General features: G+C 39.8%; 2 protein-coding genes across 8 annotated transcripts in view; both read right to left on the bottom strand.

Moving 5' to 3' along the window:
- Positions 1 to 1,999: 1,999 nt before the first annotated feature.
- Positions 2,000 to 3,463, bottom strand: gjd4 (gap junction protein delta 4). The gene is made up of 2 exons (XM_029529678.1): positions 3,400 to 3,463; positions 2,000 to 3,225 (listed from the first exon to the last, which is right to left on the bottom strand). Exons 1-2 carry the CDS (start codon positions 3,461 to 3,463, stop codon positions 2,000 to 2,002), a joined length of 1,290 nt encoding a protein of 429 aa, XP_029385538.1.
- A 3,366-nt stretch (positions 3,464 to 6,829) lies between these two features.
- The window catches only part of ccny (cyclin Y), a 38,771-nt gene continuing 17,844 nt past the window's right edge, over positions 6,830 to 27,756 (bottom strand). The window contains exons 2-13 of one of the 7 annotated variants that reach the window (XM_029529050.1): positions 26,054 to 26,128; positions 24,420 to 24,440; positions 20,063 to 20,097; positions 19,849 to 19,872; positions 18,938 to 19,038; positions 18,819 to 18,854; positions 18,421 to 18,478; positions 17,925 to 18,044; positions 14,688 to 14,854; positions 12,029 to 12,191; positions 10,095 to 10,219; positions 6,830 to 9,504 (exon numbers count right to left, since the gene is read on the bottom strand). In XM_029529050.1, the coding sequence (XP_029384910.1) occupies positions 10,103 to 10,219; positions 12,029 to 12,191; positions 14,688 to 14,854; positions 17,925 to 18,044; positions 18,421 to 18,478; positions 18,819 to 18,854; positions 18,938 to 19,038; positions 19,849 to 19,872; positions 20,063 to 20,097; positions 24,420 to 24,440; positions 26,054 to 26,128 (917 nt within the window). In that variant the 3' untranslated portion in view covers positions 6,830 to 9,504; positions 10,095 to 10,102. Of the gene's footprint in view, positions 10,220 to 12,028; positions 12,192 to 14,687; positions 14,855 to 17,924; positions 18,045 to 18,420; positions 18,479 to 18,818; positions 18,855 to 18,937; positions 19,039 to 19,848; positions 19,873 to 20,049; positions 20,098 to 24,419; positions 24,441 to 26,053; positions 26,129 to 27,756 lie in introns of all 7 variants that reach the window. The other 6 variants (XM_029529049.1, XM_029529052.1, XM_029529051.1 and 3 more) reach the window with 6 other exon arrangements.

Raw genomic sequence — 27,756 nt, 5'->3', positions numbered from 1 at the left:
TCAGTCTGACCTGTATCCCTGCATTTTAAGAAAAAGCCTTCAGCACTGCTGTAACCTCTGTGGCACTGAAGAAGAGCTAACTGCTTGATAGCTACCAGGATAATGAAAATTTAATCAAAGGAAGCAATAGATGCTCGATAGAGCAATTAATGAGGTCTATTGAGCAACCACTTTATTTTTTTTAAATATAAATTACGGAAAATCAGAAAAATATGTTTCAAGGCATGTTCATTTGGTTTAATACAACTTTTTGCTCTTTTTTCAGTATTGAGATTCATTTCAACACTTGACGTTACAATCAGAAAGTTTTGAGAGGATACAAATATTCATATATGAAAGTTTAAGTATCACGTTTTGGAGTCAACATGGCAGCATTTCCCATTTTTAGTCACTAGAGGGCAGCAGGGGTTCAACCTGCAGCATCCACGAACAAGTATAGTGACAGGACAAAAGAAGATTCGCTCTGATAAAGTGCTTTGAACGTATGTTATTGTGGTTATTGTGTAATTTCAGGGAACACTGTTGAACATAGAAAGCTGACTTCACAAGTAAGGGCTAGTGAAACATATAGAAACACGAAATAGCATATTTAGTCATGTATAAAAACAAAATTCTGAGAGTAAGTACAGTAATAGTTAAAATTAAATTCATATATATTGTATACAATTTCAAATACAGTGGAAAAATGCCCTTTAAAACTGTGAGTCTCAATAATGGCTTCATATGGTTTTCAATAATCAAAATCATCAATTGTTATTAAATGTTTCATACAAAACACTGGGTGCATGAAGAAGGTGCAGCTGTGTCAGACCTGGTCCGATGAGTTTCCAATGGTCAGCCTTATGACAGTCAGAGTGCAGCAGCATGGAGTTTTTTGTCTTCTTCAAAAAACCTGTCAGAGGGTCAAGATTAAAAGCTCTCTGTTTACAAAAAGACCTTCCCTTTAGCTATGAAGTGACAATCACACAGCGCTGATACACAGCTGCTGTCAGTGATATCCAGAAACCAGACTCTCAGGTAACACCGCTGCCAAAATGCTGGAAATGTTTCAGGAAGAGAGCATGTTGAAATGTCTATGATTGACAGGTGTCACGGTGGGACACAGCAGATGGCCCACATTAGGAATTGAGCTTTAGTCAGGGTGAAACCAAACAAACATCATGCAGGGTGCAGATATCCTGAAGGGCAACAGACAATACTTCTTCTTTCCAGTTCTCTGCTGGGCTCTATTTCTAGTGTCAACGTATGTTAAGGCTTGTATTGCTCCTAAGCTCCACAAGGCCCTGAAATACATGGACAAGCTATCTCCATAAATACAAAGCTCCTATGGGGGAATATAATTGCTTTGTGAGCCTACGTTGGCTTTAGGGGACTTTAGTGGACTTTATGGCGTCCTTCACTTCTGAGGAAGGAATCCTCCTTTTTTCTGTGAGCCCAGTAACAGCATCTTAGCCAGATTACTGTTTTGAGTTTCTGACCTTCTTAGGTCATGCAAACATCAGCGCACAGAGCCTGGGGGCAACCTGGGTCCACCATGACCCCATGACCCACACACAACAGGTGGTAAGTGGGTCAGTCTTTGTGTTTGTGGGGCAGGTCAAGGCCTGCCTTTGTTTATGTAAAGTCTGTCAGTGGAGGTGGGGGTAGAGCCAACAGGTGGACTACACTGTTTTAGATTTTCTCAAGGTTGAGATTTGCTCAAGGACGCTTAAGGCTAGAGTGTCCTGCCATTTCTGACTCTGTTAGCAGAGTTTGAACTCATGACTTGAATGCCTCTTTGCATTGCTGGGCTACAATAAACTTGCCCCTCATATGCAATGTGCAATCGTGATCTCACACACACACACACACACACACGCACACAGAAGGGCACTGCGGGGCACTGCTGTGATGTGAAATGAAGTAGAAAGCGTGGCAGGATGTCAGCTCCAGCAGACACGAGAGTAAACTTTTGGGAAGCTTAAAGCTGTGTGCTTCGTGGTCACGTGCCAAAAAACAGTCAAACCCATGCCGATCTTTTCTCTTGTCCATCATCGTTGGCCTGCAGCTCTGTACTGGAGCCCTGCTCCACCAATGTATACTGACCCACCCTTCTGGTACAGACTGTTGTTATTGTGGAAACATCCCCACTGGGCTTCACCATTGCCCCAGGGGGCAGCCCGTGGTCCCGTCTGGGCGGAGGCGGTGGCTTAAGTCGATTGTGTTTGCTGACACATATTGATCTGGGCGTCCCTAGTGGCTCTGCGGGGCAAAGAGCCACCTCACTGCCATTTCTTTCCAGAGCCTCCCCTTGGGAAAGAGAGTAGCCATTGTTTCCATTGGTGTTTCCCCTCGGGGAGCCTGAAGAGCTGGGGAGAGAAGAGTGCTCAAGACAAAGCTGTTCCTGACCTGACGCAAGCACCTCCCCTCCACAAGAGCTCTTACTGCCTTGCCTCTTCCGGAAACTTCCAAATCGACTGCCTTCTCCTTCTGAATCCTGTCGAGCCATAGAGGCATTTAGGTCCATTCCTCTGGAAGTTTGTCTGGCTGAAATGAAACACTGTTCCTCCTCATATATTTTCTCCACCATCATTTCCTTTGTTCTTTTCTGCCTCATAGATCGCTTAATGGAGCAGAGGAAATCGAGAACATTTAGGAAAAGAGACAGAACAGCGACACTGAGCATGAAGTTCAGCATAACGGTCTTCTCAGTGGGCCTGGAGATGTAGCAGTCCACCTGGGTAATGCATGGTGGATGCTGGCACAGGAACCTCCTGGGTATGTAGAAACCAAATAGATAATAGTGAGCTACTCCAAATCCCGCCTCCAGCAGAGTCCTGAACATGAGATGCAGTATGTATGCTCCTGTGAAGCACTGGGCCCAGCCTTGCTCAACTAACAGAGGCATCTTGTTTACAGACGCCTGGCTAAGCCGCTCCTGATGAATCTTTAACAGCGGCAAGGCTCTGATGGGACCAGAGGGGTTCAAGTCCACTGTCAGACCTTTCAACACCTTATGGGCCACGTATATGATGAAGACTATGTAAGGCAGACACAAGGTGATGAGCTGCACCAGCCAGAAGCGGAAGAGAGAGATGGGAGAAAACAGATCATAACATACGTTGGCACAACCAGGCTGAATAGTGTTGCACACAAATCTCTCCTGCTCATCCTGGTAGAGAGGGTAACCAGCAAAGAGGAGCATCATGATGCGGAGAAAGATCATCACAATGAGCCACACCTTCCCTGAAGAAAAAGTACATTGGAATTTTAGTCTGATTTGACACTGACTCAAGAATTAAGGCGCTAATTCCATAGTAAACCATGAGGCTTTGGCATGCATAAACATAAAAAAAATGGAGTGGAGGTTGTCTACATAAGTCAGAAACTACCTAATTTTTGTCAGTGAAGTTGACTCACCCATCAAAGTTATGCTGTGATTGACAGAGATGAAGATGATCTCTGAGGCACTTGGTCCTGCCATGCTTGCTGATCTGCTGAAATCTTCCAGTGGTCTAGTTCCAGGCAATGGGGTATACTCTTAAGACAGTGCCTCACTCCCTATCCAGTGTCTTCTCTTCCTTTCACATTTAACCTTTTTGCTTTTGAGCACCACGATCTGCAGCAGCACAATAACCTTCAGAAGCAAAGTTTCCATTGAGAGTCTGACACTTTGCTAGATGGAGTCTGACCCACGTACTGCTGGGAAAATCCAACAAAATGCACTCGTGTCTCACGAAGCCTGGTGTGGACCGCGTAAATGCTCCAGCGTTACCTCTTCCTCTGTCCCTTGCAGACAACTGTCTGTCCTCGGACAACGAAAGACGGGAGTGAACCCCATTGTGGGTCTATTCTTATCGCACTTCTAAAAGCATGTTGGTCCTGGCATTGCAGGGATATTTTGGTGCTGCTGGTCATCTTTACAGGACAGGAACAAGCCTCCTGACTTGCTCACTCTAAATTGCTGTATTACATTCTCAAGCACAATAGCAATTATTCATCCTGGCCACTCCATAGAAATCCATACTTTTACTGCCCATCCTTTAGTAATAAATCAAGATAACATGCAGATTTTCCATTCTCGTGATGTGCAATAAGCTGGAAACTGTACTTTCACACAGTGGATTACAGTTTATTGAAAACAATGTCATTTAATATTGGTATGGAATAAAGCTATTTCTAATAATCAATCTGAACAGATAAGAAGAGCAAATCATTATTTAAAAAATCTAAACAATTAACAGCATTCATGAGTTTCAAATGAGATAAAACTGTTGATTCATTTTTCCCTTGTTCATACTTTTACTGCACATTTCACTTATAGCATTTCTTTACTGAAGGAAAATCAGAGTTGTGATCTTAAGGGATCAGACATCATTTCATCAGCTTAAGGATGTCCACATAAATGTTTTGGCTCAAGGTCAACAGACTGTTTGTAATGTGGTAGCAATGATGTGCTTCCTATAAGTGAATGATAATGTGGCCGTAGTGGTCCATGCTGAGGAATGTTCACTTTTTAGATTCAATGTGCAACACTGGCCAGTGAATGAAGGTGGGTTAGGGTTCTTTAAAGGTCTAATGGCTCTATAAATCAAGTCCATTTATCAAACTGTAAAAGTATCAAAGGTGTTAGTCCACAGAGAAATGCTCACAGTCTGTTTTCACATACTGAACCAGCTATGACTTGTGATGTCACAACAAAGCGGCCACAGCCCTAAGTCATGCCCCACCTAACTGTACCTACCTTGGACTATTCTTTGTTTATATTAATTATTATTATTATATTAATATTTTTACTGGAAAACAGTGTTTTCATTAGAACTCTGTGAAACTACATCATGATGATTTTTAGCTTTTAAAACTCTCTATAGTGTTCTTGTGTATATTAACGCTACAACTCAGACACAGGAAATATGGATCCTTGAGCTTCACTGAATGCAAATTTAATTTCATCAAAACAACATGACAAAGTTAGCTCCATTCATTAATACAAGAGATGTGGTTTCAAAGGGGAGTGTTGGTGTTTCTGCATGCAATATGTGTTTCACTTTTACCTACTGGGATGGAGCTCATGAGATGTGCTTGCCGAGTTCTTTGACTGAAGTGCACTGCTTTTAGCTGCAATACATAGATTTTTATTGCAATTACCAGGGTGGTGATTGAAATGCAAATGAAGGCTAATATGGAGGATGAAATGTGTCCCTCGGTGACAATGTAGAAGAGTGTAATCTCTGTATTAGTGCTGGCCCTAAACCTTTTCAACGATTCCCTGTGGTAGAAGAAACTCTGCTGGGCCATATCAGTTGAACAATACAGAACATATCAAATGTATTGTTGAAGCAAGTGAATGCTTTTCTATGAATGACAGAGATTAATATAGAAACCTGTAAAATGCTGTGGAAAATGACCCCCTCGTCGCCTGTTAGGTCATTATGATCTCATTGTTAGGTTTTGTTGCTAGACAACATCTTTTGGTCATAGTAATGACAGGAGCAAAGGGGAAAGTGCAGGTTGAGGTTGCAGTAGGAAACAGGAAAGAAGCTCCCTGGTACAGCGGTGGAAGGGAAATTATGAATGTAGCACACCTGAGAACTGAGTGCAGGAAGGAAACTCGAATGAAGGATAACAGACAAGTGAGAGCGGTAAGGAGGAAAAAGGTAAAAAATAAATACATAAAAAAATGAAGCACAAGTGAAATTAAAGGAAAGTGTGTGAAACCAGGACCCCTAAAGAAGTGAAACCATGGAATAGTGGGACCTATGCCTGTTCGGACTGGGCTGATACTCAAATATCTGAATGGGGTCTTTCCAATTTGATTTTACCCCCAGCGTACGATCATAAAATGTTGTCAAGGGAAACTTGCTGTCTGAAAAGTGAAAAAAACAAAGTGTGTTAAATGTTTCAGCAGTGATGGCAGCATTTCCATGGCTGAATGTTTCTGAAGTAGAGGTGAACGTCTGGCAGGAGTACTGTCTCAGTACCAGGAATAACATAAACAAACATTAAATATGGCAGGCTGAACACTATGCAAGCCTTATTCTTACCAAAACTGACACACACACACACCTATAACACCAGGGTTGCCAGGACAATGCCTTGTGAGCAGAGGCAGAGAGCCCAAAACAATCAGATTTTTGGCACGGTGAAGCCCTCAAACTGAGGCGACTTATGACAAAACAATAACTCCTATCAGAGAGCTAACTAAACAGTGACTGCTACAAGTTCCAGAAGCAGTGTGTGGTTTTTGGGCTTTCTAGAGCCTAAAATGTGGACAAGACAGCAAGGTAAAAAGAAAAACACTGTTCTGAGAAACTGTACTGGAGCAAATGGGTGAAATAGATGGTGGACGTGTCTCTCAGAGGCTCACAGAATAAATTCAGTTTGACTCACTGTTAAAGTAGACACATCGTCTGAAACAGAAACAAAAAAAATCTCTACTGCTCTGGGAAAAATGGTGTGGCTAGTTCAAACTATGTGCCCGAGAAGATGATTTATGAATATTTTTTTAGATTATTTTCACCTCAACTTTCCACTATAGCCAGACCACACACCTTTCTAACTCTGAACATTCATACAATACACACTCATTATGAACTGAATATTTGTCGAAAGTGAGCATGATACTGGAACATTTGCTGCCCAAAAAGTATAAGGGATATGCAATAGCTGAAAGACTTGTCAAAAAGGAAGGCTTCAAATCAACAGCTCACAAACCAAAGGGTAACATCACAGGGGTTGCCCTTGGACTGTTTGGAAGGACAGTTGGAAGCATCATGAATGCATGTATGTCAATATTACTTCTTCCAAGGAGTAAGTTTGCATTAATGACAAAATAGCCACTATGGTTTATTGAAAGGTTTTAAAGTTTAATTCTTGCACAGCTTTTTCTAAACATTGCTTCAGAAAAGCAGAATTGGGAGCAGTTCTGTAAATCATAATAAAAAAACAAAAACAAAACAAAACACAGGAAATAAGAAAATTGCAAAAGGGAGATCTGAGTTTGGCAAACTGAGAACAGAAACAAATTAAAAAAGAAATAACACACTGACAGTAACAACAGAAGACAGTACAAGCTGTTGAAAATATCAATGAAAACAAATAAAACGAAAAGGTCACAGCTACAGCAGTTGACTAACGGATACAGGAAACCATCGTGATCAAAGCTGTCTTTATAAAATCCAAATGTTGTCATTGAAGAAAGGAGAAAAAAAAAAATCAAGAGAAATTAAAACTCTATGCAGAGGTAGAGTTCAGCGCACAAGGCTATGACACACACCTAGTAACCAGCCGACAGGACGTCATGGCCCAGAGGTCTGGTGTTGGGAGGACATTTTCTATCAGAACTCACCAAAGTTGCCCACATGGCATCACTGCTCACTTCTGGGTTGGTAGAACACCAGACTGGGCTGTATGCATACATACATACAATAAATAGGATATACAATCTTTGAACAGTTTGAACTCATAACAGCCACTCCAGAAACATTACTTTCCTAAAAACATAGTTTGCACTTTATATTCCACTCACTCAATGCACCATGCAAAACAACACATCCTAAGTCACATCCAGACTCCTTTACATTTACTTTATGTGCAAGAAGCCGGTTCAGAGCAACATGTCCAACTAGGTGATCCTTCAAAACTCCATGACTTTGGTTCAGATCTGTCTGCTCACCTGCTGCTCAGGGCTGGGATTCTCACTGACTCACTGATTCTGAGCCTCACAAGACGCAACTTCATTTACAGATGAAGGAGTTGCTGATCAAAATCAACAAAATTAGGCTCGGAGGAGGTAAAACTAGTTTAGACCTTTTATTTTGACCTTAATGAAGAAAGATGTCTACAGCTAGTATTTTTAGTCATACTGTGAGTGCAGCTGATCAAAAGGCAAATAATCACTACTATAAAATATATATTAAAAACAGGATTACATACTTTAATTCCATCCATTCAGATTTTTATAAAAGTAGAATGAAACCAATTAAATGTAGGTATTTTGTAGGTTTACCCTGAACTGCATTCCTGTATATTTTCCATATTTTTGATTTAAGAAAATGTCAAGAGAAAGAATGGTTTGTTCTTTTTTCCAAGAATCGCAATAAACTAGAGCCCTAAAACTGACAAAATGTTGTAAAACATTCATACAAACATGTTAAATCAAGTTAATTTTGTTTTTCTTTGATTTCCAGTTAGTTTGTAAAAGAAAAAAAAAACAAAAAAAAAAAACCTTTTTCTCAAAAATGCACTCAAACTAACTTTTATTTAACTTATTTTCTCTTTCTACTCTGTTCAAAAGTTTTTTGAAAAAAACTGAAACCCTACAAAAATAAAATGAAGTTAGTAAATAAAAAGAATAGATGATTCGTAAATTATGTGATTGATGTTAAAAGAGTAAATGTTTTATATTTGCTTTCGTTCAATAGCAATTATTGTACTGTTATTAAATCCTGTCAGTTCCAGGGCACTGTAGTAGACATTGTTCATCACAAACATATGAATCTTGCAATGTTTCCACAGAATGAGGATAAAAAAAAAAAAAAAAACAGTAAAAAAAAACAAGTAATAAAATGAGCCAGAATTTTCGTGTTTTATCATTATACTGTTTACAGCATGTAAAACATAAAAACTTGGCATCTTCTGCAGTGGAGAAACATCAAAACAAGAAAATGGACAAAAAAAATCTTCAGTGGTGTCTCCCATTTAAATCTTAATACTTCTCTCTTCAGTAAAAACTGATCCAATATAAATATTCTATCATTCCGTCATTGTTTCTAGTTTATGTTTTTTACAGTATGAATTCAGTCTACAGATTTGCACACTGGCACTGTATTTACACTGTACAGACACAATTTAGTAAAATTTATTATAATCTATCTTTTCGTGAGCAGTGTCTGAATTGTCACTTAATTTGTCTTTCATTCCTTTCTCTTTTTCAAAAACAATAACAATAATTAAAAAACCACAACCCTGAAGAATCATGCTTTTAGTGGCTACTAAATGTCGATTTTTCCAATTGTGCTGTTTGTTTACGAGCTGGAAGAACCGTACAAAATGTTAAAGAAAAAATACTTCAGTTCTTTGTTCTTCAGTAGAAAGGGGAGAAGTGTTCAGCTAGCTTATTACAGGCACCACAGGTCAGGACAATGGCAGTGAACAAAGCACAACACAAGCTCTACAGTATTTCTCAGGGTAGCGGGCCCTCTCCACATCTCCCAAGTGCACATGCATCATTGTCTTTAAACCCAACAACAATGTAATGCATGAATATTGCTTTAAGTGAATAGCTGTATCTGAATCTGAAGCTCTGTCACTTGATGTTGATCTTGATGGTGAAGCTGAGGTCCTGGGTCCCGTCTCAGCAGCTCTTTCGTGGTTAGCTTTTTTCATGAGAACCTCAGTTGCAACATGAATGGGACATTTGGGGTGGCGTTGGGTTGATGATATGTGATCCATACAAATATATCAACTGTACACTAAAGGTGATGGTGGAATGTGCATGTCTCTTCTTTGTGCTTGAAATTTCAACTGGATGGGAATGCAAACAGATATAGAACAACACAAACAATAAAATAAATTGAGGAATGAAGCTTTTAAAAATTAAGATGTGCCTGCAAGCTGTCAGAAAACTGATGGCATGCTTTAGCTAAGAAAAAAGACTGAGCCAGAGGATTAAAATGAAAGGAATGTACAGGCCTCCGTTGGTCAACTGCAGGAGCTGATGGAGCCTCAAAGGGAATTATACAACATTGTTGCCACCATCATGAGTTGTATTTCGCATTGAACTTGTCTCAGTTTACTTTCTCCAAATCCTCAGCTTTATTTTCATGTGGCCTCTGCATCATCATTCCAGCAACTTTCACTCACACTTGAGCTTGGTTCAGCTCAGCTCTGCTTGGTTCAATGCAGATAGCCAGTGGGACTTATGTACAACAACCCAGAGTATGAAATCCTACTTGTAAAAGTGCCCAGTTGTGTTTGTGTGTGTGTGTGTGTGTGTGTGTGTGTGTTTTCCACTCAGACCCATTGATCCACAGGGCTGCTGCCCACTTGGTTTGCCTGTGAAAGATACAGTATGTCTGACAGGTCTATCTGCTCCTCTGCTGTGTACTGCTGACCTCCAGTGTTAGGAAATAATGGCTGGACACCACCGCACCACCATCAGGTTGTCTGCACTCACTGACCGCTTCTTGGCCAGTTTTCTCAAATCCTTGTACTTGTCATCACACAACCGGGAGATGGCCTGGAAAACATAAAACAAATGAAAGGGAGGTGTTCTGGACTTAAAGTCACTGGTTGAGATCTGTATCAGAGAAATATGAGAGACAGCAGTATGAACAAAACACAGAAAGTATGTCAGATGTTTCAGAGGACAACAAGAGTACAATCATCTGAGAATGAGATGAACAAGCTGTGAAAGCATGTTTTTGGCTGACAGAACACTCATGGGGGTTGGGTTTGATTCATCTGGTGTGATTATTGTTTTCCTGTTCACTGAGGTATCTGAAAAGGCGATCTAACCAGATTCTTTCTTGGCAGTCTCTTTACTTGTTGAAAACCTATTCATAAAGCCTTCAACAACTAAAGTGAGGCATTATTGAAGCTGGTAAACTTCCACTGGAAACTCAAAAATTGTTTGGATATTTGGAGGCCTTTTTTCATGACTACAGATAAAAAAATGACATGAATGCAAGAAATGAAAATTGTTCATTTTATAATGAAAACTAAAGAAGTATCTGGTAGCAATTTTACAACTGGAATATAATCAATAAATATATTCATAGTCTGAGAGTAAATTCATATACTTAAAATATGAGAACAACCTCAAATTTCCCCCGAGATTATAAAGTGAAAGATGAAATAGATAGAATAGGTAATATAATTTGATATAATGCTGTGATAAAACATAATCAAATTAAACGTTAGTGGCATCCCACCAATCCACAGGGGGATCTGGTATCTGAAAACAAACACCTGTGTGAGCGCGCAGGGTCTCTGGTGTTTGTTTAGTACATCACTGTGGTAATATAAGAGTAAATAAATACACATTTAACTTTCCATAGCAAGAAACAACAAGAAACAAACATCTATGCAAATGCCCTGTAAGGCTGTGGATACACTGGATTCTTCATGTGTGCTTGTGAAACACCTGTTTTAGATTTTGCCGTCTATGTTAACAGGTTAGCCGATTAGACAGATTAGATCACAGATGAGTCATGGCAACTTAAGATTTGGCATCTTGTCTATTTTTTATGCATGACAAGCCTCTCCCAGCAAAAAGAAAATAGATGGAGAAAAGCCTGTTGATGTCCTACTGACCACCAACATTACACAAAACAAACATGTTCCATGTTTTTATGTCAATCTCAGCCACTTATTTTGTGCCAAAAATAAAAAATAAATAAACTAATTAAAAAAAGGCAAGCACAACATTCAAGTATCCTGCAAACCCCTATCTAAAGAGCTAGAGCTGGCAGTAGCAGTGATGCAGCAGACATGCATTTGGTGCAAACACACAAATGTGCTTCTATGCAGCTGATTCAACGCATGCACCATGCATTCTGTTTGTCAGACATAAAAGTGAACTATTACATACAGTAAGGGCTTTGACTTGAAAAGAAAAACAAGATGAGATGAAACCATGACTGATGTTGCTAATTAAACCAGAACTTTACTGCTGTGACACATTAATATGTCGGTTATGGTCTATTTCAGACAAATTAAGAAAAAAGCAGTCGGACATATACGCCCACAACATCACAGGGATCACGGAGGCTGAGATGTCTTTCAAGCATAAGCTGCAGTAAAGCAGAGGGAAAGATGCTGACACAGTGACGCTAATTACACACGCAACACAGCCTCACATCCTATCCATCACCCAACTGTGTATGTGTGTTGAGCTGGGGCTCTTCAAAATACGAATCACTCAGATGGTTGCAGTTCATTGTCGGGCAACATCAAATTGCACTCAGATTTATTCTAACTGTGATTCTGAACTTGTTTCCTACAACATCTAAATCTGATTCCACTTTCCTATGTGTGCACAACCCACCTCCAGCTTCTGGGCTTTGTCCCTGTTTAGGGGCTCAAGGGGGAAACTGAGGTTGTTGGCCTCAGCCAGGGAGCGCAGGTCAAAATAATACTTGGCGTAGACACTGGACGGCACATTAATGTTGAACTGCAACAGCTCCAGAAACTGTCGCTCCAGCTCATTCCTTTAGCAGAGTGATACAAAGAAACAGAGAGAGAGGAGACATGTCAGTTGGGAAATTAACCTTAACCTTAACACTACAAGACTGTCCCATTACAAAGGCCCCTTCAAATATGTCTTTCTTTTCCTGGGGAATGAAGAGTAAAAAGCTGCTTCCTGGCTTACCTATCCCAAGATTCATAGTGCGCCACAAATGAAATCAAACAACACAGAGAGAACCTGGGGATGACACTTTGTAAAGCAAGTACTGCCTTTAGCTAAGAAGGGACCTTCATAGGTTGTGTCGTCCTGAATTGGAACATAGCTCCAAAGAAATCCTATACAGAGAGACTGAAGAGGAGAGAGAGAGAAAGAGCACTCATGAGACCATCTTAGCAAATTCATCACCTCATATAAAGAGTGAGTGTTGTCTGGTCATGTAGTGTACACTATCAATGCAGCAGTACTGAGTAATTCCCCAGAATACCCTTCATACATAAGCCTTAAATTCACAATGAAAGGGAATAATGCCTAAGCAGAGGAGCCCTGAACAATACGTGTAAAGAAAGAATATTAATCCCACATGCTATTGACACGTGTTGTCTCTGTGATCCCCTCTGCACCGCAATAACAGCTGCTTTCATCTTTTCCTTTTCAGTCATGACCAATTCGTTTTGCCTTATAACCTGTACAGGAAGCAGCATCCTTCTCTTCTCTTCTCTCACTTGCTTTTGTTCTCCCACCCATGCACATTTACAGGCGTACAGCAACAGACAAGCTAAATTTAGATGCCTGTGTAGCCGAACACTACCTAAAAATATATATTTTTTTACCTCACTGTGGCTCTCAGTAAAGCTATTCTCATCGGTTTCTCTGTGTGTTTCTCAACTCTTCATAATTCCTCCTAAACTAACTCGCAGCTATTTTATGACCAGAGAAGCGGAAAGGCAAATTTGGCAGGCTAGGTTCCGGAGTAGAGATTTAAAAAAAACATAAACTGATCTCAACTGGAAATCTCTGAACAAACAATCAATCACCATACAGTAAATTTCAATTTGTAGGCATGACAGAGACACATGCTGGGCTGCTCTCTGGAAAGCACCCCACACCAGTGGATTACAGTCTGTCTGCTGAATGAATCTGAGTCCAAGGACCAGAATATACACCCAGTTGTGCAGATGAGTGGTCTCATAGATCACAGCAGTAACAACGGCTCCATAGTATTGTGTTTCCCCTTGGACTAATCCAGCCAATCCTGTGGATTAGAGACGGATGTGGTGCAGGACAGACTGTTGGGTCCTCATGCTCAACATCTCTAATTAACTATTAAAGACAACAACCATATTTTTATTTTAACTTAACCCAGTGCTTCTCAAATATTTTCTGTTATGCCCCCCCAAGGAAGAAGAAAATATTTCGTGCTCCCCCCGTGACTACAAGTAGTATCATTTGTCTATGAAATTGTTATAAGTACACCTCTGCATAACATTGTATTCTTACACATAAATAAATAAATAAATAAATAAATAAGAAAGGAATATAGATCACACTTTATTCTAGCACGGCAAAAAAAAAGAATGTTCCGGGGTCACACATGCACCCCCTGGAATCGCAGCGCACCCCACTATTTGAGAAGCACTGACATAACCCAAGAAACTAAACCTAAAGATTAAGTCATGCCTTTGCTCCAGAGTTACCCTTGTATTGTTGTCTGGTAAGTGTGCATCTCTTAGAATCAACTTCTGAAGAACTATGAACCTGTTTAAATTTCATGTGGATTACTGATGATTCGCTACTGAAAATGTAAAAAAAAAAAAAACAAACAAAACAAACATCGTTTTTTTGTTGTGTTTTGTTTGTTTTTCAGGCAGACTGTTGTGATGGAAGTTCTCAAGACAGTCCTTGAGACAGTCACTCATAGCATCACTGTAGCTCTGTCTGTTGAGCAGGAGATGTTCTCACAGCAGAGAAAAAGAAATTACTTATTCCTTTAAGAATCTTTCACAACTACTGATGATTTGTTTCTTAGAATACCACATGGTTTCCAATAATCCAGCATATTTCTTGGCAGAAAAAAAAAAAACTTTAGAATCAGATTTCTCTGTCCTGATAATTTTATTTATTTTTTTTGTTCATAGCACTTACCACCAGGATAATTCTGCAAAAATATAGTTTAAAGCTCAATTTCTGAATATAGGCTGTATGCATTTCACTGTAGACTGAGCTCTTTGATTTTTAAGATAGTTCAGGCTCTATATTCATTCTGTGAAATTGTCAAACAGCATGGGGAAATCTGACTTAGCACAGAAATGTCAGCTGTAGCCAATTACCTCTTAGCAGAGTGTTAAAAGTCGTCTATAAGTAGGTATACTAGGTCACTTGTAGTTCAGTTCAGCATAACTGACTTCAATCTCTAGGTCTTACTGTTGTGTATGTGCATCTCACTTGTGTTCAAGTTTGACTACCTGCACATCAACAATAACTAATTTTTCTGAGTGTTTGGGCTTTTCCTGTGACTCACATGTCCTCAACAGTGATATCCTTGAGAATTTGGCAGTAGTCCACATTCCAGACTGCCTGGTCATCCCACACCTTGGATGCCAGGAGGATGGCTCCTAACACGATACGCTTCCAGTTGGCAGGACAAATGTCAATCTCAGCATAGGTCAGGAGCCTCTCCAAATACACCTTAGACAAAAACATGTGAGACATAAACATCTCGTTAAAAGTCTCATTTCCACCCAAAAAAAAAAAAGAGTTCGTCTTACATTACATTTTTAAAATGTAACTAGTAAGCCTGTCTTTTTTTTCTCAATGACCAAACCAATTATTAACTGAGAGTTTGCAATTAAATGCTAGATGGGCTTGGTCCACATTTGTGAGCAGCTGAATATCTCCAGATAGATGCCAAACCCGGCCATTTCCTGTGTAATTACAATCTTCTCACCCTCTCTTTCACCCTGCCTACATTCTTCTGCAGTTAAATTTGCTGCTTCACCATTCCGTGTGACTTCTGCCTACTTTACCTCCAGGTAAAAACCACAATAACAAAATGTCAGAGCTTGACGAAATCATCCCCAGAGCTTTTTCATGAAATATCCATGTGGATCGCCTCCATCTCTCTGGCTCTCTCTCCATTTCCATCTCACTCCATTTCAGGATCCAGAATTCCCGCAGTGTACAGATCACAAAGCACACTGACCCCGGAGTTGCCTGCTCCTTAAAGGACATTTTAATTGGACAGAAGCTTATCCCTCCAGCCCACTGATCATCACTTTTGATGAAATCCATGAGAGAATTGCACTTCATAGCTGCAGTCAGTGGAATCCTCTAGAGAGTTGCTGCATGGAAATAACTTGTCTGCAGGTGTAAGAGAACGGTGGGACACTGAGGTAAAGAAAATTAGATAAAACCTTTAAAATTGATGAAGTTGATGAATTGATTGATGAAATTGATGAATCAATAAAATACAAAACAGGAGATTGTACTAATAGTAATAATCCAAAGCCTTGTTGAGTGTTTTGTATCGTAATATATTTCACATTTTGTTTTACTGGCGGTTAAATGTGTAAATTTAAAAATCTGGAGCAAGGATCTTTTCTAATATAAACTTAGATCATATTGTTGTAATTATAATGATTTTGGTTCACAATTAATTGATTTCATATTTTCACTTTCTTTGAATAAAATGTGCCACAGGCCCAACAGCATATGATGTCAAAGCCCTTAGTTAAGAGTCTGACATCTCAGTTGACAGGGCAGCAGTATAATTGGGTGTGCAGAGAAGCTGCATATCTTTATTTTATTTATTTATTTTATTTTTTTTTAAATGGCAGAATGGAGCACACTGTGCTCTCCACTTGTTATAACTCTGTGTGAATCTGCACAGTGGCAGAACTGTCAGTTTTATGTGAATTCTCCACAGAATCCAAGAACATTGGCAAAAAAAGTATATGGTCATGTCCTGGAAGATCTATCATATATCAATATCATGTAATTACCAAACACTAAACAGGCTGGTGATATGGACAGAAAAATGTGCGATTTAGTAAAAAAAAAATAAATAAATAAATAAAAAAAAGTGAAAAATGAAAATATTCTTTCATCCTAGTTTGCGGGCTGGTTGGTTTGAGTCTCCCATTCACACAGCTCAGGTGGCTAATTGGACAAGTCATGCTCGGTCGGGCTTCCTGCCTGCAGGCAGTGCTAACTTAACTCTGCTGTGGCCTGCCAACACACAACACATATATACACTCATCTGGCAGGAGGTTGCAAACAATGAAGACAGCCCTTGTGAAATGACAGCCAACCCCCATGGTGAGCAATATAAATGCAATGGCACACGCAGAGAAAACTTAACAAACAAGCACAACAAAGGCAAACACCAAAACAAATGAGTCAGTGCTGTGATTTCTGGGCTAATGCCACAAATAAGATTTTACTACTGCACAGATGAACTGGTCACTATAGAGATCAAAGGGGAAACTAAGCATTTACCTCAGGATCAGGCATATTTCTAGAAAAGCATATTAAAAACTCATATGAATATACTTGATAATGAATAAGCAATAAAAAAATAAATACATTTCTTCTTCCAATGCTTTGCGACCATGCTCCAGTAAGAGTATTACACCATATCTATTATTCATAGTAAAGGAAAACCAAAGCAGCAAACACTTTAACTGGAGTTTGACAGTTCAGTTTGACAGTCACTTTGATCTGACTGACTGACTGTTGTGTTTAACAATACACTGTCATCCAGCATTTCTAAACCATCAGTGTGTTTGCCACCTGTGTATGAAGACAGCCATACATACAGCACACCTATGTCATTGCTTTCCATTTAGTGTGGACACAAATCCACACTCACTCACCCGCCCACCCATATAAATATGGGTCACACATTTTTATGTCCGTCAGGGAGCAGAGAAACCCAATACTGGTGGCTCGTATTAACCCTGCACTTCCCAGTCTCCGGGGACACATGTGCGGACATAATGTGGAAGGGGCTGTTTCTGGGCAGAATAATGGAGAGGGTGAGAGAGAGAGTTTACATGTCAAAATGGCAGAAAACAGTAGGAAAGCTGAGTATATTATTAAAAAGCCCGGCAAAAGTACAGTACAGGCCAAAAGTTTGGACACACCTTCTCATTCTAATGAATAGGAGAATGTGTCCAAACGTTTGGCCTGTACTGTACATGTACCAGATTCCGGATGCATGGGGAATTCAGTTATAAGTATAAGTTATCTTATACTGAATAAAACAGACAGTAATCCTCAAATGCATAAAGGATTAAGATTCATTCATTAATTTATCTTCTCCTGCTTATCCTTTTCCAGGTAGTGGGGGATGCTGGAGCCAATCCCAGCCCATTTTGGGCGAGGGGAGGGTACACCCTGGAGTCCATCACGGGGCCAACACACAGAGACAGACAGAGATGAACAACCACTCACACTCAGACAGACCTACAGGCAATTTAGACTCACCAATCAATCTAAACATGCATGTCGGTGAGAGGAAATCCATGCAAGCACAGGGAGAACAGGCAAACCCTGCACAGAAAGGCCCCAGCCCGGGAACCTGTTTTCTGTAACTGTATAATTAAATAAATATATGAATAAATACTTTGATATGGAGACTTCTAATTTTTCATTGAAATTGTTTTGATGAAAAAAGTCCCTGACAATGAGGAAGCAGCACTCCCTCCCAGTGTGAGCTATGAAACACACACACACACACACACAGGCATGTACTCACCAATGTGACAATTGCACATTCAGCGGTGAGCTGTGCTGCGCTGAACAGTGTCCTGACAAAGCGGTAGATTTGCTTCTGCTCAGGGTCGTGTTTGTCATAGTCAGCAGGAATCTCAGATTTCTACAATGAACAAACAAGCAACAAGAATTAATAATATCTAAAGGAAAAACTAAAAAACACTGTTCAAATGGGATATGACTATTTGACACAATAGAACAATAAGATAAGACTGTTGTTTATACATGGTTGTTTATTTAGAATGAAGTGCTCGGAAAAGTGATTATGTAAATTCTTGGAATCAAAAATAACATTATAAAAATTCAACTGAAACCAAATCTGAATGATCCAGAGGACTGCAGAGATTACTAGAAAGATGTCCCCACAAGTTGAGTTTTCTGGTTTTATTTGTCATTCATCAGTTTGTGTGCTTTAGTCCAGTTGGTAACTCCACAGCATGCACATATAATGGCAATGCACAATCAGCTAAGGCCCTTACAGACAGTGGATGCAGTTTTTCATCGAAAATGTCAAACAACATTCTTCCGTCGACGTCTCTGAAATGACAAGCAGAGAGGAAGAACATCACAACATTAACAAAACACAAGTAAAAATGCAGATGGCATGAAGCTCATTTCATGTGCCAAACAATTTCTTCATCCCTCTAAGATATTTCCTGCTTGATATGACTTATATGAGCTTTCATCTTCACTTCAAACTACTGCTTTACATCAGATTCCCAGTAGCATCAACTGGACACTGTGACCAAATGTCATCTCATTGTGTCATCCATTGGTTTTTGAGCTGCAGTTTTGAAGTATCTAATTTGTACTTTGGGTTTAAATTTGTAAATTTGCTTTATCTGCCCACCTGAATGAATGAAAGCGTTTTTCATACCTGTTTTTTATGTGGTAGTATATTGCAAGTGCTACACTGTAAAGATAAAAAAAAAAGAGATGACAATGTATTTTAAAATGAAACCAGCAGACAAATATCACAAAAAGTTATGACGTTACCATTTGATGGTGTATTTGAGGTTGGGCTGACTGACAGTGCTGTCATCCAGGAATATGGTGGAACATGAGCTGTACTTTCGTCTCACTGGGCCTGGATGATGCTGGAGTTCATAAGCAAGCATAAAGTACATGTAAATACACACATATACATGCATGCATGTCAATTTCTATTTTTGTCATACCCATTTGCAGACCTGCCAAAATGCCTGCAAACGGCTCTGGAAAGTAAAGCACCTGCAAGCCCACAAATTCTGTCAGCCAGTTTCAGTGCCTGACATGGGTGCATAAAAGGGATGGCATTTATGAAGAAAGTAATCTTAAGAAAAGTCTACTTTTGTTCTACTTTATCTTCTTGCCATGCACAGCAAAGCAGTGCTTCATCACATCAACATATTTAACATATTGTTCATGATAATGACAACTTGTTTCCTCCATTTTATACACTTTTAGCTCCAGCATTACATTACATTGGTTTCTTCGGGCTGATTGGATGTTGGTATTTTTCATTTGCTAGTTCACTATTTAATGTAAAGATTTTGTTTTTTCTCAGTACACAATTTTTTGCCTTTATCAGACGGATAGGACCGTGAAAGTGAATGGAATGACATACATCCAAAGGTGGAGCTGAACAAAGGTTCATGTCTCAGATATCGAGTCACAAAATTTGTAATTTGTTCTCTCTACCTGAAAGAAAAATGTATTCTTTAAGATAAATCTTTCCTGATTCATCATTATAAATCGACATTTTGATGGGTAATGGGTACTTATGAAGCACATCATAATGGAATGCAATTATTTCTACTATATTTATTAATTATCTAAAAAATGCATATTAACACTGAGGTTTTTCAAATGACTAAACATGAAAAAGTGAGTGGGAAAATGACAAAGGGTTTTTCTGAGGACATTACCTTGCTCTCCGAAATGTGTGTGAACTTCCAAAAAAAAAAAAAAAAAAAAAAAAAAAAAACACAAACATACAGGATACTGAAATTACCATTTGCTCAATTATAATCATCACACTTCTCTTAATAATTTCCTCAATCTATTCACAGTAAAATAGCTACATGAACTTCATTAATTATTCCAAGACCTTATTCTGAGCAAGTGTATTATCTTACTTACATGGTTGATATAAAGGCTCTTCCGTTTTTCTCGAACTGGAAAGAAAGATGGAGGGACAGGTATCAGAGGAAACGCACTTCAAGTTCAGTGTCAGCGCAGTACACAGCCCTGGGAGACAGGGAGCAGCATTTATCCAGGGTTCAGTCATTGCCTGTCAAAGCTCTTCAGTACATTCTGGAGAAAGTTTTACCATAAGTTACTCAACAAACCTGTCAACAAAGCACTCACAACACACAGCTGATGATTTTCAATCTCTTTGGAAATTGTGTTTTTAATATTCAGGAGTGAAAGTCGGTTAATTAATCTATCTATTCATCACTTTAGCCCAACTAAGGGAAGTGTACTGACAATTTTCATTCAAGAGCAGATTGCCATTTAAGCTTAGCGTAATTTCTGGACTATAGCGCGCAACTGAATATAAACCGCACCCACTACCTTTAAAGAGAAAAACTATTTTGTAAATACACTACTCAAGATAAGTTAGGGATATTGTTATTTATGAGTGCTTTTCCCATTTGGTCTGAATTTTAATGAAATAAGTAAAAGTTCCCTTTGATATTACTAATAATGAATGAGAAGAAACACCATTTTCATTAGTTTAATATTTATTACCCCAAAAATTTAGACAATAAGAAGGATAGCCCCAAATAACAAAAATTGACAATGTCAGTAGCGGGTGTTTCCACCATTTGCCGCAATGACAGCTTGACAGCAACATCTCATGCTCCTCACTAGCCTCATGATGTTCTGAGGCAATGCGTTCCACTCTTCCACAAGCGCTACACGCAGTTCTGCCAGGTCACGTGGGGGTGGGGTACGATCGTCCAGTCTCTGCTTCAGCTGGTGCCAGACGTGCTCTATGGGGTTCAGGTCAGGGGACATTGCTGGCCATACCATATGAGGCACTCTGACTTCCTGAAGTTGAGCTGTGACAATTCTGGCACAAAGTGGTGGAGCATTATCATCCATGAACAGAAAGTTGGGGGTGTGCTGGCGGAATTGGGAGATGATGATGGATTCTATGATAACTCTGAGGTAAGAACGTGCAGTGACTGAACCATTTACAAAAACCAAATCTATTTTGCGCTGACTGGTGATGCCTGCCCAGACTGTTGCACCTCCTCCACCAAAGTGAACCCTGGGGACCATGTTGACCTCAGCCTATCGCTCACCTGGCCTTCTCCAGCAACGCTGACAGCCATCATTTCTGTGCAAGGTTACCTGACACTCATCAGTGAACAGGACGGTAGACCACTGCTGCATTGTCCACGTCACATGGCGTTGTGCCCACTGTAAACGTTCATGGCGGTGTCTTGGTGTCAGTGGAGTCACCTGCAACGGTCGTCTGGCATTCAAGCTAAAGTGGTGGAGTCGGTTGCGAATGGTTTGTCTGGAAACCCTAGTACCCCTCACATCTCGTAAACGGGCCTGCAGCTGTGTGGCAGTTGCGTAATGATGTCTGAGGGCATAGGTCCTTAGGTACTGGTCATCGTTGAGGTGCTCCACTCTTGGGTCTGTCACAAACTCTGCCAGTAGTTCTGTGTCTTGATGCAAGTCTGCTGATGACACTTTGAGACACACCAAGTTCACAAGCAACATCTGACTGCCTGCCACCGACCCAAAGGTACGCAATGGCCATGTGGTGCTGCTCGTCCGTAAAGTGACGTCATGTGTTCATGGCTGTTTGAATGATGAACTTGGAATAACTTACTGACAATACCAGCTTTTTATACCCACAGAATGTTGAAATTGATGCCACATTGAAAAGGGTTGTCTTTTAGTTTTTTGGTATTGGCCCCAATATGTAAGGCACACTGTACACAGTGAGACCATTACAAAGAAAACACAAACTGAGGTGTGTCTATCACCCCAATACAATTGCCTCCCTATCCCAAAAATCTCTAAAGTGAAACATGTATGTATGTATGAAATCCACTGAGTCTCTCACAATATCCCTAATTTATTGTGAGTAGTGTATATAGGCCGCAATTGTTTATAAGCCGCAGGTGTCGGAAATATGGGAGGAAATGGCATATGGCAGGAATTATGTTACAAAGAAAGATTTTGCCTTTTCGCCAGATCGATCACCTTTATCTTGAAAGTTGCATCATATGCATTGCTTCATGTGTTTTCCATGATAAGGGTATGTGCATGAATCGCAAAATAAATGACTAATATGAAGAATTTAGTGTGCGTGCGTTTAATCTAATTCAAACTATTTCATTGGTCCGCTGTGACCTGTTCGGTAATTTCATTGGTCTGATGTGATGCTAAATCTATTGACGGCAAGAAGCTAGTTACACCTAAAAATCCAAAAATTTGCCGCATAGTTGTTTAAACAGCAGGGTTCAAAGTGTGTGAAAAAAAAGTAGCGGTTTATAATCCAGAAATTACGGTATATAAATTTGTTTCTTTCACCCCACACAAATCGACTTATTTACAAAAGTAATTATGCTAAAAGATGCAGAGATTCGTTGGGTTTATAGAGCTGTCTTACAGGGAGGAAGGTTGCTTGTCCAAATGTGGCATCACATACATGCAGTGTGTCAGCAGTTTCCGTATCCATGTGTGTATGTTTGTGTGGATGGGTTCCAGGGGGAAAGGAAGGCAAAAGCAAACTGGAGCAGATGCAGAGCACACTGTCACACACAGTGACGCTGTGAGCTGTCTAGCACCTCACATCCTGTTCCTGACCCTCCTCACCTCTGACAGACACAGACAGACAGACAGACAGACAGACAGACAGACAGACAGACAGACAGACACACATTAAAACTAGAATGCTGGAGGTAGACAGAGGAGCATTTGTGCATCAGACCTTTCAGAAATCCTAAGAGGAATGGTGTAGTCAGAAACAAAGGCAGCAGCAGGACCTACACTGTCAGAGACAATGCTGTGAGATGAACATATGTGGGCTGGGCAGGGTCTTGCTAGAGAGCACATCAGGCTAAATGCAATGAAATTGATAAAGATGCTAGTCAGTCTTCTAAACCCTTTCTTATTTAAGTGTAATCCATCAGTTTTGAGCGGATAAAACTCAGACTAAAAATAGTCAGAGTTGCTTATGAAATCCAGAGCAGTTGCAAAATTCTGCATCCACAGGTAGGCTGAACAGACAGCTGAACACTCTGGCCCAGTGGGTTAGGGTTAGGGTTAGGGTTAGCTAACCCCACCTTGTTTAAAAGTTCAGAGAGAACACAGATCTTCCCAAGGCATCCAACTTTGTGGACAAGAGACTCCAGATCATAGTGTGTTTAGTGGTTTGTCTGGACATGACATCATTTGTGCCTCTGTGTAATGGCATAGTATGAGCAGAGGGATGGTGTTTGAAGCGGGCAGGTGTCAGCTCTATTAAGTCTGCAGTTTTACCAGCAGAAACACAGCCAGTGATGGAGCTGGGAGTTTCACATTCTAATGATTGAGTCACCCATGATGAGAATTTCAGGGGGGTTTTCCCAGCCTCCATCATAGATGGATAGTTTAGACAAGGGGGACAGCTGGGCCATGAGTGGGACAGGAGAGGTTGAAGATTGATTATAGTCACTTGAGTAGATGACACATATTTTAGTGAAAATAAAAAACAGCTAAATAACAATTCTGAAAAAAAAAGGCTGTGTCCCAGTTCAGGCTTTGGAGGCTCATTTGAGGACTAATTACATGACAGCAGCACAACCAAACTGTCCCATTTTGATGGCTCCTTCAAACTCAGCCTTCATCCTTCATGTCCCAAGGATTCTTTGTTCGTATAGTGGAAAAAAAACAAAAAAAAAAACAAACCTATTGACAGCACACATCACTGACAGAGAACCTGAGGGTTATATTTTATTTATGCGTGTGTTAATGTCTCAGCTCAGTTCAAGGGTTTGCTGTGATGCGACAGTACGCTGGTGATGGAAAGTAAAAACCCTTCATTTGCCAAACTGTGTAGTTCTGCCCTCACTGGTTGCCTAAGTCCATACCTTTTTTGGTTCTTTGTCCTGAATTTGAACCCAGAATGGAGTGATGGAAATAAAAATGGAAATAAAAGCCATAATTTATTTATACAACAGGATGAACAGCATCAACATCCTTCCACACAATGCCCTGTGATTTTATTCAAACCCTCAGAAAAAAATGCATTGCTGGAGGGAAGAATAAGATATGACATTTTGGTCATCAAAGCTTGACTATGCAGCCCTATTTATAATACACTGATACGTACACAAACACACAGCAGCAGCAAAGGCACATGACCTGCTAACGGATGCAGATCGAAGACAATAAGACAATAAAGCTTGAGGCTACAGTGTCTAGCCCAAACACACAGCATAATGAATAATGCTACCTGCCAACCGAGCAGACACACAATCATGCTTACCTCTCTTGTTGGTAACAGCAACTGAAAAAACAAAAGTCCAAGTTGTCTATATTTTAGCATAATAAACAGATGAACAATGCACACTACAGTGCAAAACTACTTGTTGTGTGTCATCCTGTGTTAATATTTATGTGCATTAGTTGAGAAAATGGGCCAGCACAAATTCACAGCAGCTAAGTCAAATAAAAGAGTATCTAGGCCTACTATCAGATCAACATATCAGGTTTCAGAACGTGTGTGGAAATTGAGCAATACTAAGTCTCTTATCCTCTCACTAAAGAGATTACAGCTGCCCTGAGAGGAGGTCTCAAAGAACAACTTCACACTTCACTTCATTACAACGTGACATTGCTGTCACTGCAGAGGGTCCAGACATCTCAGGCTCAGATTTGCTGCCTGACAACAGATTTATGAGATGATCAAAACAGCCCAAATCAGCTCAGAAAATCAAACAAAAAGGCTGTTGGTATGAGCTTTTCATGGGAGTCTGCCTGGAGTCTTCACGGTGGACAAAAAGATGCTGGTCAAAGGTTCATCTATGTGGCTGCACATTTGCATCAATGACACACATTGCTTTCCCATAAAACAGGAGGCATATGCCACCTCTCAACTTGAATTAAATTAAGATTCCAAACTGCTTTATTACAACTATTTGTGTAATCTTCCACTAATGGTAGGGAATCATGTTCATGAACAGGTGCAACAATTTTAAGGAAGAGAAACCAATTGAAATTGTAAAATGTAATAATTAAAATACAAATAACTTGCAATAATTTGGTGAAGTACAGCCTGTGTAACATTACTGTTTAAATCATTACAGAATTTGAAAGATATGTGTTTGCACAAAAGTTCATAGCTCTGCTTGTTCTTTTAATAAACTCTTTCTTGCGATTTCAACAAGGACCTATCACTGAATTAAGCATGCATAACTTAACTTTTTTACACAAATGCAGAGCTCTTCTTTGGAGACTTTAAAAAAATAGTCACATTGAATTAATTCCTCATTGCAATCAGATTAGATGTTCTGATGTTCCAATGGAGGTGTTCAAACAAAGTCATGCTAAAAAAGAGGGAAGTACTTATAGCACATAGACCCTCCAGCTGGAAGATTACTTCAATTATACATCACAATTTCTTCAAACATCTTTTTACTGTGCAATGTCAATGTGCTCCCAGGGACTGTGCCACATCCACCAGTGTCTGGATTAATCGTGAGGCCCAGTTTAGAGGAGTTGTGAGTGCTTGCATTACGTGGGCACCAGAAGCACAGGCAGCAATAACGTGATGTGTTATAAAATTAAAACATATGCATGTGATTCCTCTCCAAGGCTTCTGTCTGACCCTAGACCTGCCTTATAATCAAAGGCCAACCTGAAGTTATACAATATGGGACCTTTGAGTGATCACATCCATTGGGAAGAGTAATGTACTGAGTAACTGATATCTACAACATTACCTTGGTAAGATTTTTCAGTCATTTACCTTATCTGAGCAAGTCAAGTGAATGCCAGACAGAAATACTGCATTAGCATCATGATACAGACCATGCTACAAAAATAAATGTGCAAGCTGAAGAAATTCCAGAGATAGGTATTAACAAATGTATGGTACTAATAGAGAAGAGCAGAACTCACCATCAGTTTGCGACTTGCTAAGGAAAATGGTACTCGCCCGGGGATGATCTGAGGGATTATACTCCATGGGCAGATCTGAAAAAAGGAGGAAAGAAAGCTTTAATCTCAGACAGTTTTGAAACGATAGATTCATTATCACTGATATGTAAACTCATTCCGTGTAGATTTAAATGACACATTTGGGGATAGATAATGTTTGTTTGTTAGTTTCTTTTAGTTTAGTTTAGAGCTTCCCAATATACAGTGCAGGCCAAAAGTGTGGACACACCTTCTCATTCAAATGAATAGGAAAATGTGTCCAAACTTTTGGCCTGTACTTTTTGTACCGCAGCAGATAATTGGAACTGAACTGCTGTTAGGATCATTTAACAGAATACATCATCACAGCATGATGTTTCACGAGCATAACCAAATCACACCGTGGAGGTTAGTGTGTGGGGTTGGCTTTAGGGGTTAACCACTTGTCCTGTAATGGACTGAGCTGGGTGGAAAAACAATCCGTCAGCTAATAGTGTGCTGCAGCAGTACTATCTAAACGGTGCTTTGTAAATCAATGCACTAAACAAACAAAACAGAAAGGTATAGATCTGTTTTAGATCATTTTCTGCGCTTACTCACCACCTAGGATTAACCAACAGATCAAACAGTAGCTGTCAACAGAAACTGCAATAAATTGTAAGATAAAGATCTTTGAGCAGTGGAGCGATAACATCTCCAGGCTGCAACACTAACCACTCCAGGTACTATCAAACACAAAACGTTGACAGTTGGATTTACTTTTTAAAGCAGAATGACATGAAATATGAGACTAGTGTTCAAATTACAGAATTAAATATGTACTAGCATCTTACTTTTGTAAAATTTCCCCATACGTGTTTTAAACTCTGCTATAGTTCCTATTTCATTTAATACTGTTTTCCAACATAAATTAAAAGCAAATTTGGGTTGGAGCTCATCTGCTCAGGCCTTGTGCCCTGCACATCACCTCTGTGTATGCTTAGTTTGCAGACAAAAGATCAGACTTGTCTGAGAGATATTTAAATGTCTGAGCCCCAGTGAGAGCCAGACTCCAATGCAGTCAATAGCAATCAGTATCTACAAATAACTATTAAAGTATAAGTATTTTATTCTGTGCCAGACTGGTATTACACCGCCTCTGCTGATTTAATGTTGGCCATGTGATCCAATTTAATATATTGAACAGCTTGTAGTGCAATAACACAGGAAATAAGGCTACGGTCATTATCATGTTCTGATCCGGGTTAAACATTAACTTTCAGTATCATGAGGGAGAATTGAATGATGACATTACAACACGACATTTGTCTAAACCCGAGTTGAAACTGAAGGAAAATGCATTGTGACTTGGTGACCAACATCAGCAGCTTCCTGATGTCTTGGCTGATGTCAGTGAAAGTGGAAGAGTCAGAAACTAAACAACACCCGGACCAGCACACTGACAAAGAAAAAGTCAGAAGACGTGGGACAGGCTGATGACAGGACAGAAAAGTGCAAAGAGGGCAAGAGAGTGGAAAATAAAGTGATCTGAGAGACAGTTTTGAGACAGGTTTGACAGAGAGAAGAGAAACTGGAAGGGCTTGAGTGTTATTCAGTTCACGACAGTTTATGTTTGTAAGCCCCCACTATTGTGTCCAAACTCTTTTGAACTTCTGTCTTTTTGTGATGGAGAGCTACTTCAACAG

Source organism: Echeneis naucrates, chromosome 20, assembly GCF_900963305.1.
Source record: "Echeneis naucrates chromosome 20, fEcheNa1.1, whole genome shotgun sequence".
Taxonomy (NCBI): Eukaryota; Metazoa; Chordata; class Actinopteri; order Carangiformes; family Echeneidae; genus Echeneis; species Echeneis naucrates.
Note: the sequence above shows the minus strand (reverse complement) of the source record. Positions and strands in the feature narration are given on the sequence as shown.

What these genes read in the sequence shown, in the direction of transcription:
- gjd4 (XM_029529678.1), bottom strand. Translation starts at nt 3,463, where the DNA reads ATGGCAGGACCAAGTGCCTCAGAGATCATCTTCATCTCTGTCAATCAC. An exon ending in TCACAGCATAACTTTGATGG is followed by an intron (nt 3,226 to 3,399) that starts GTGAGTCAACTT and finishes CTTTTTCTTCAG; the next exon opens with GGAAGGTGTGGCTCATTGTG.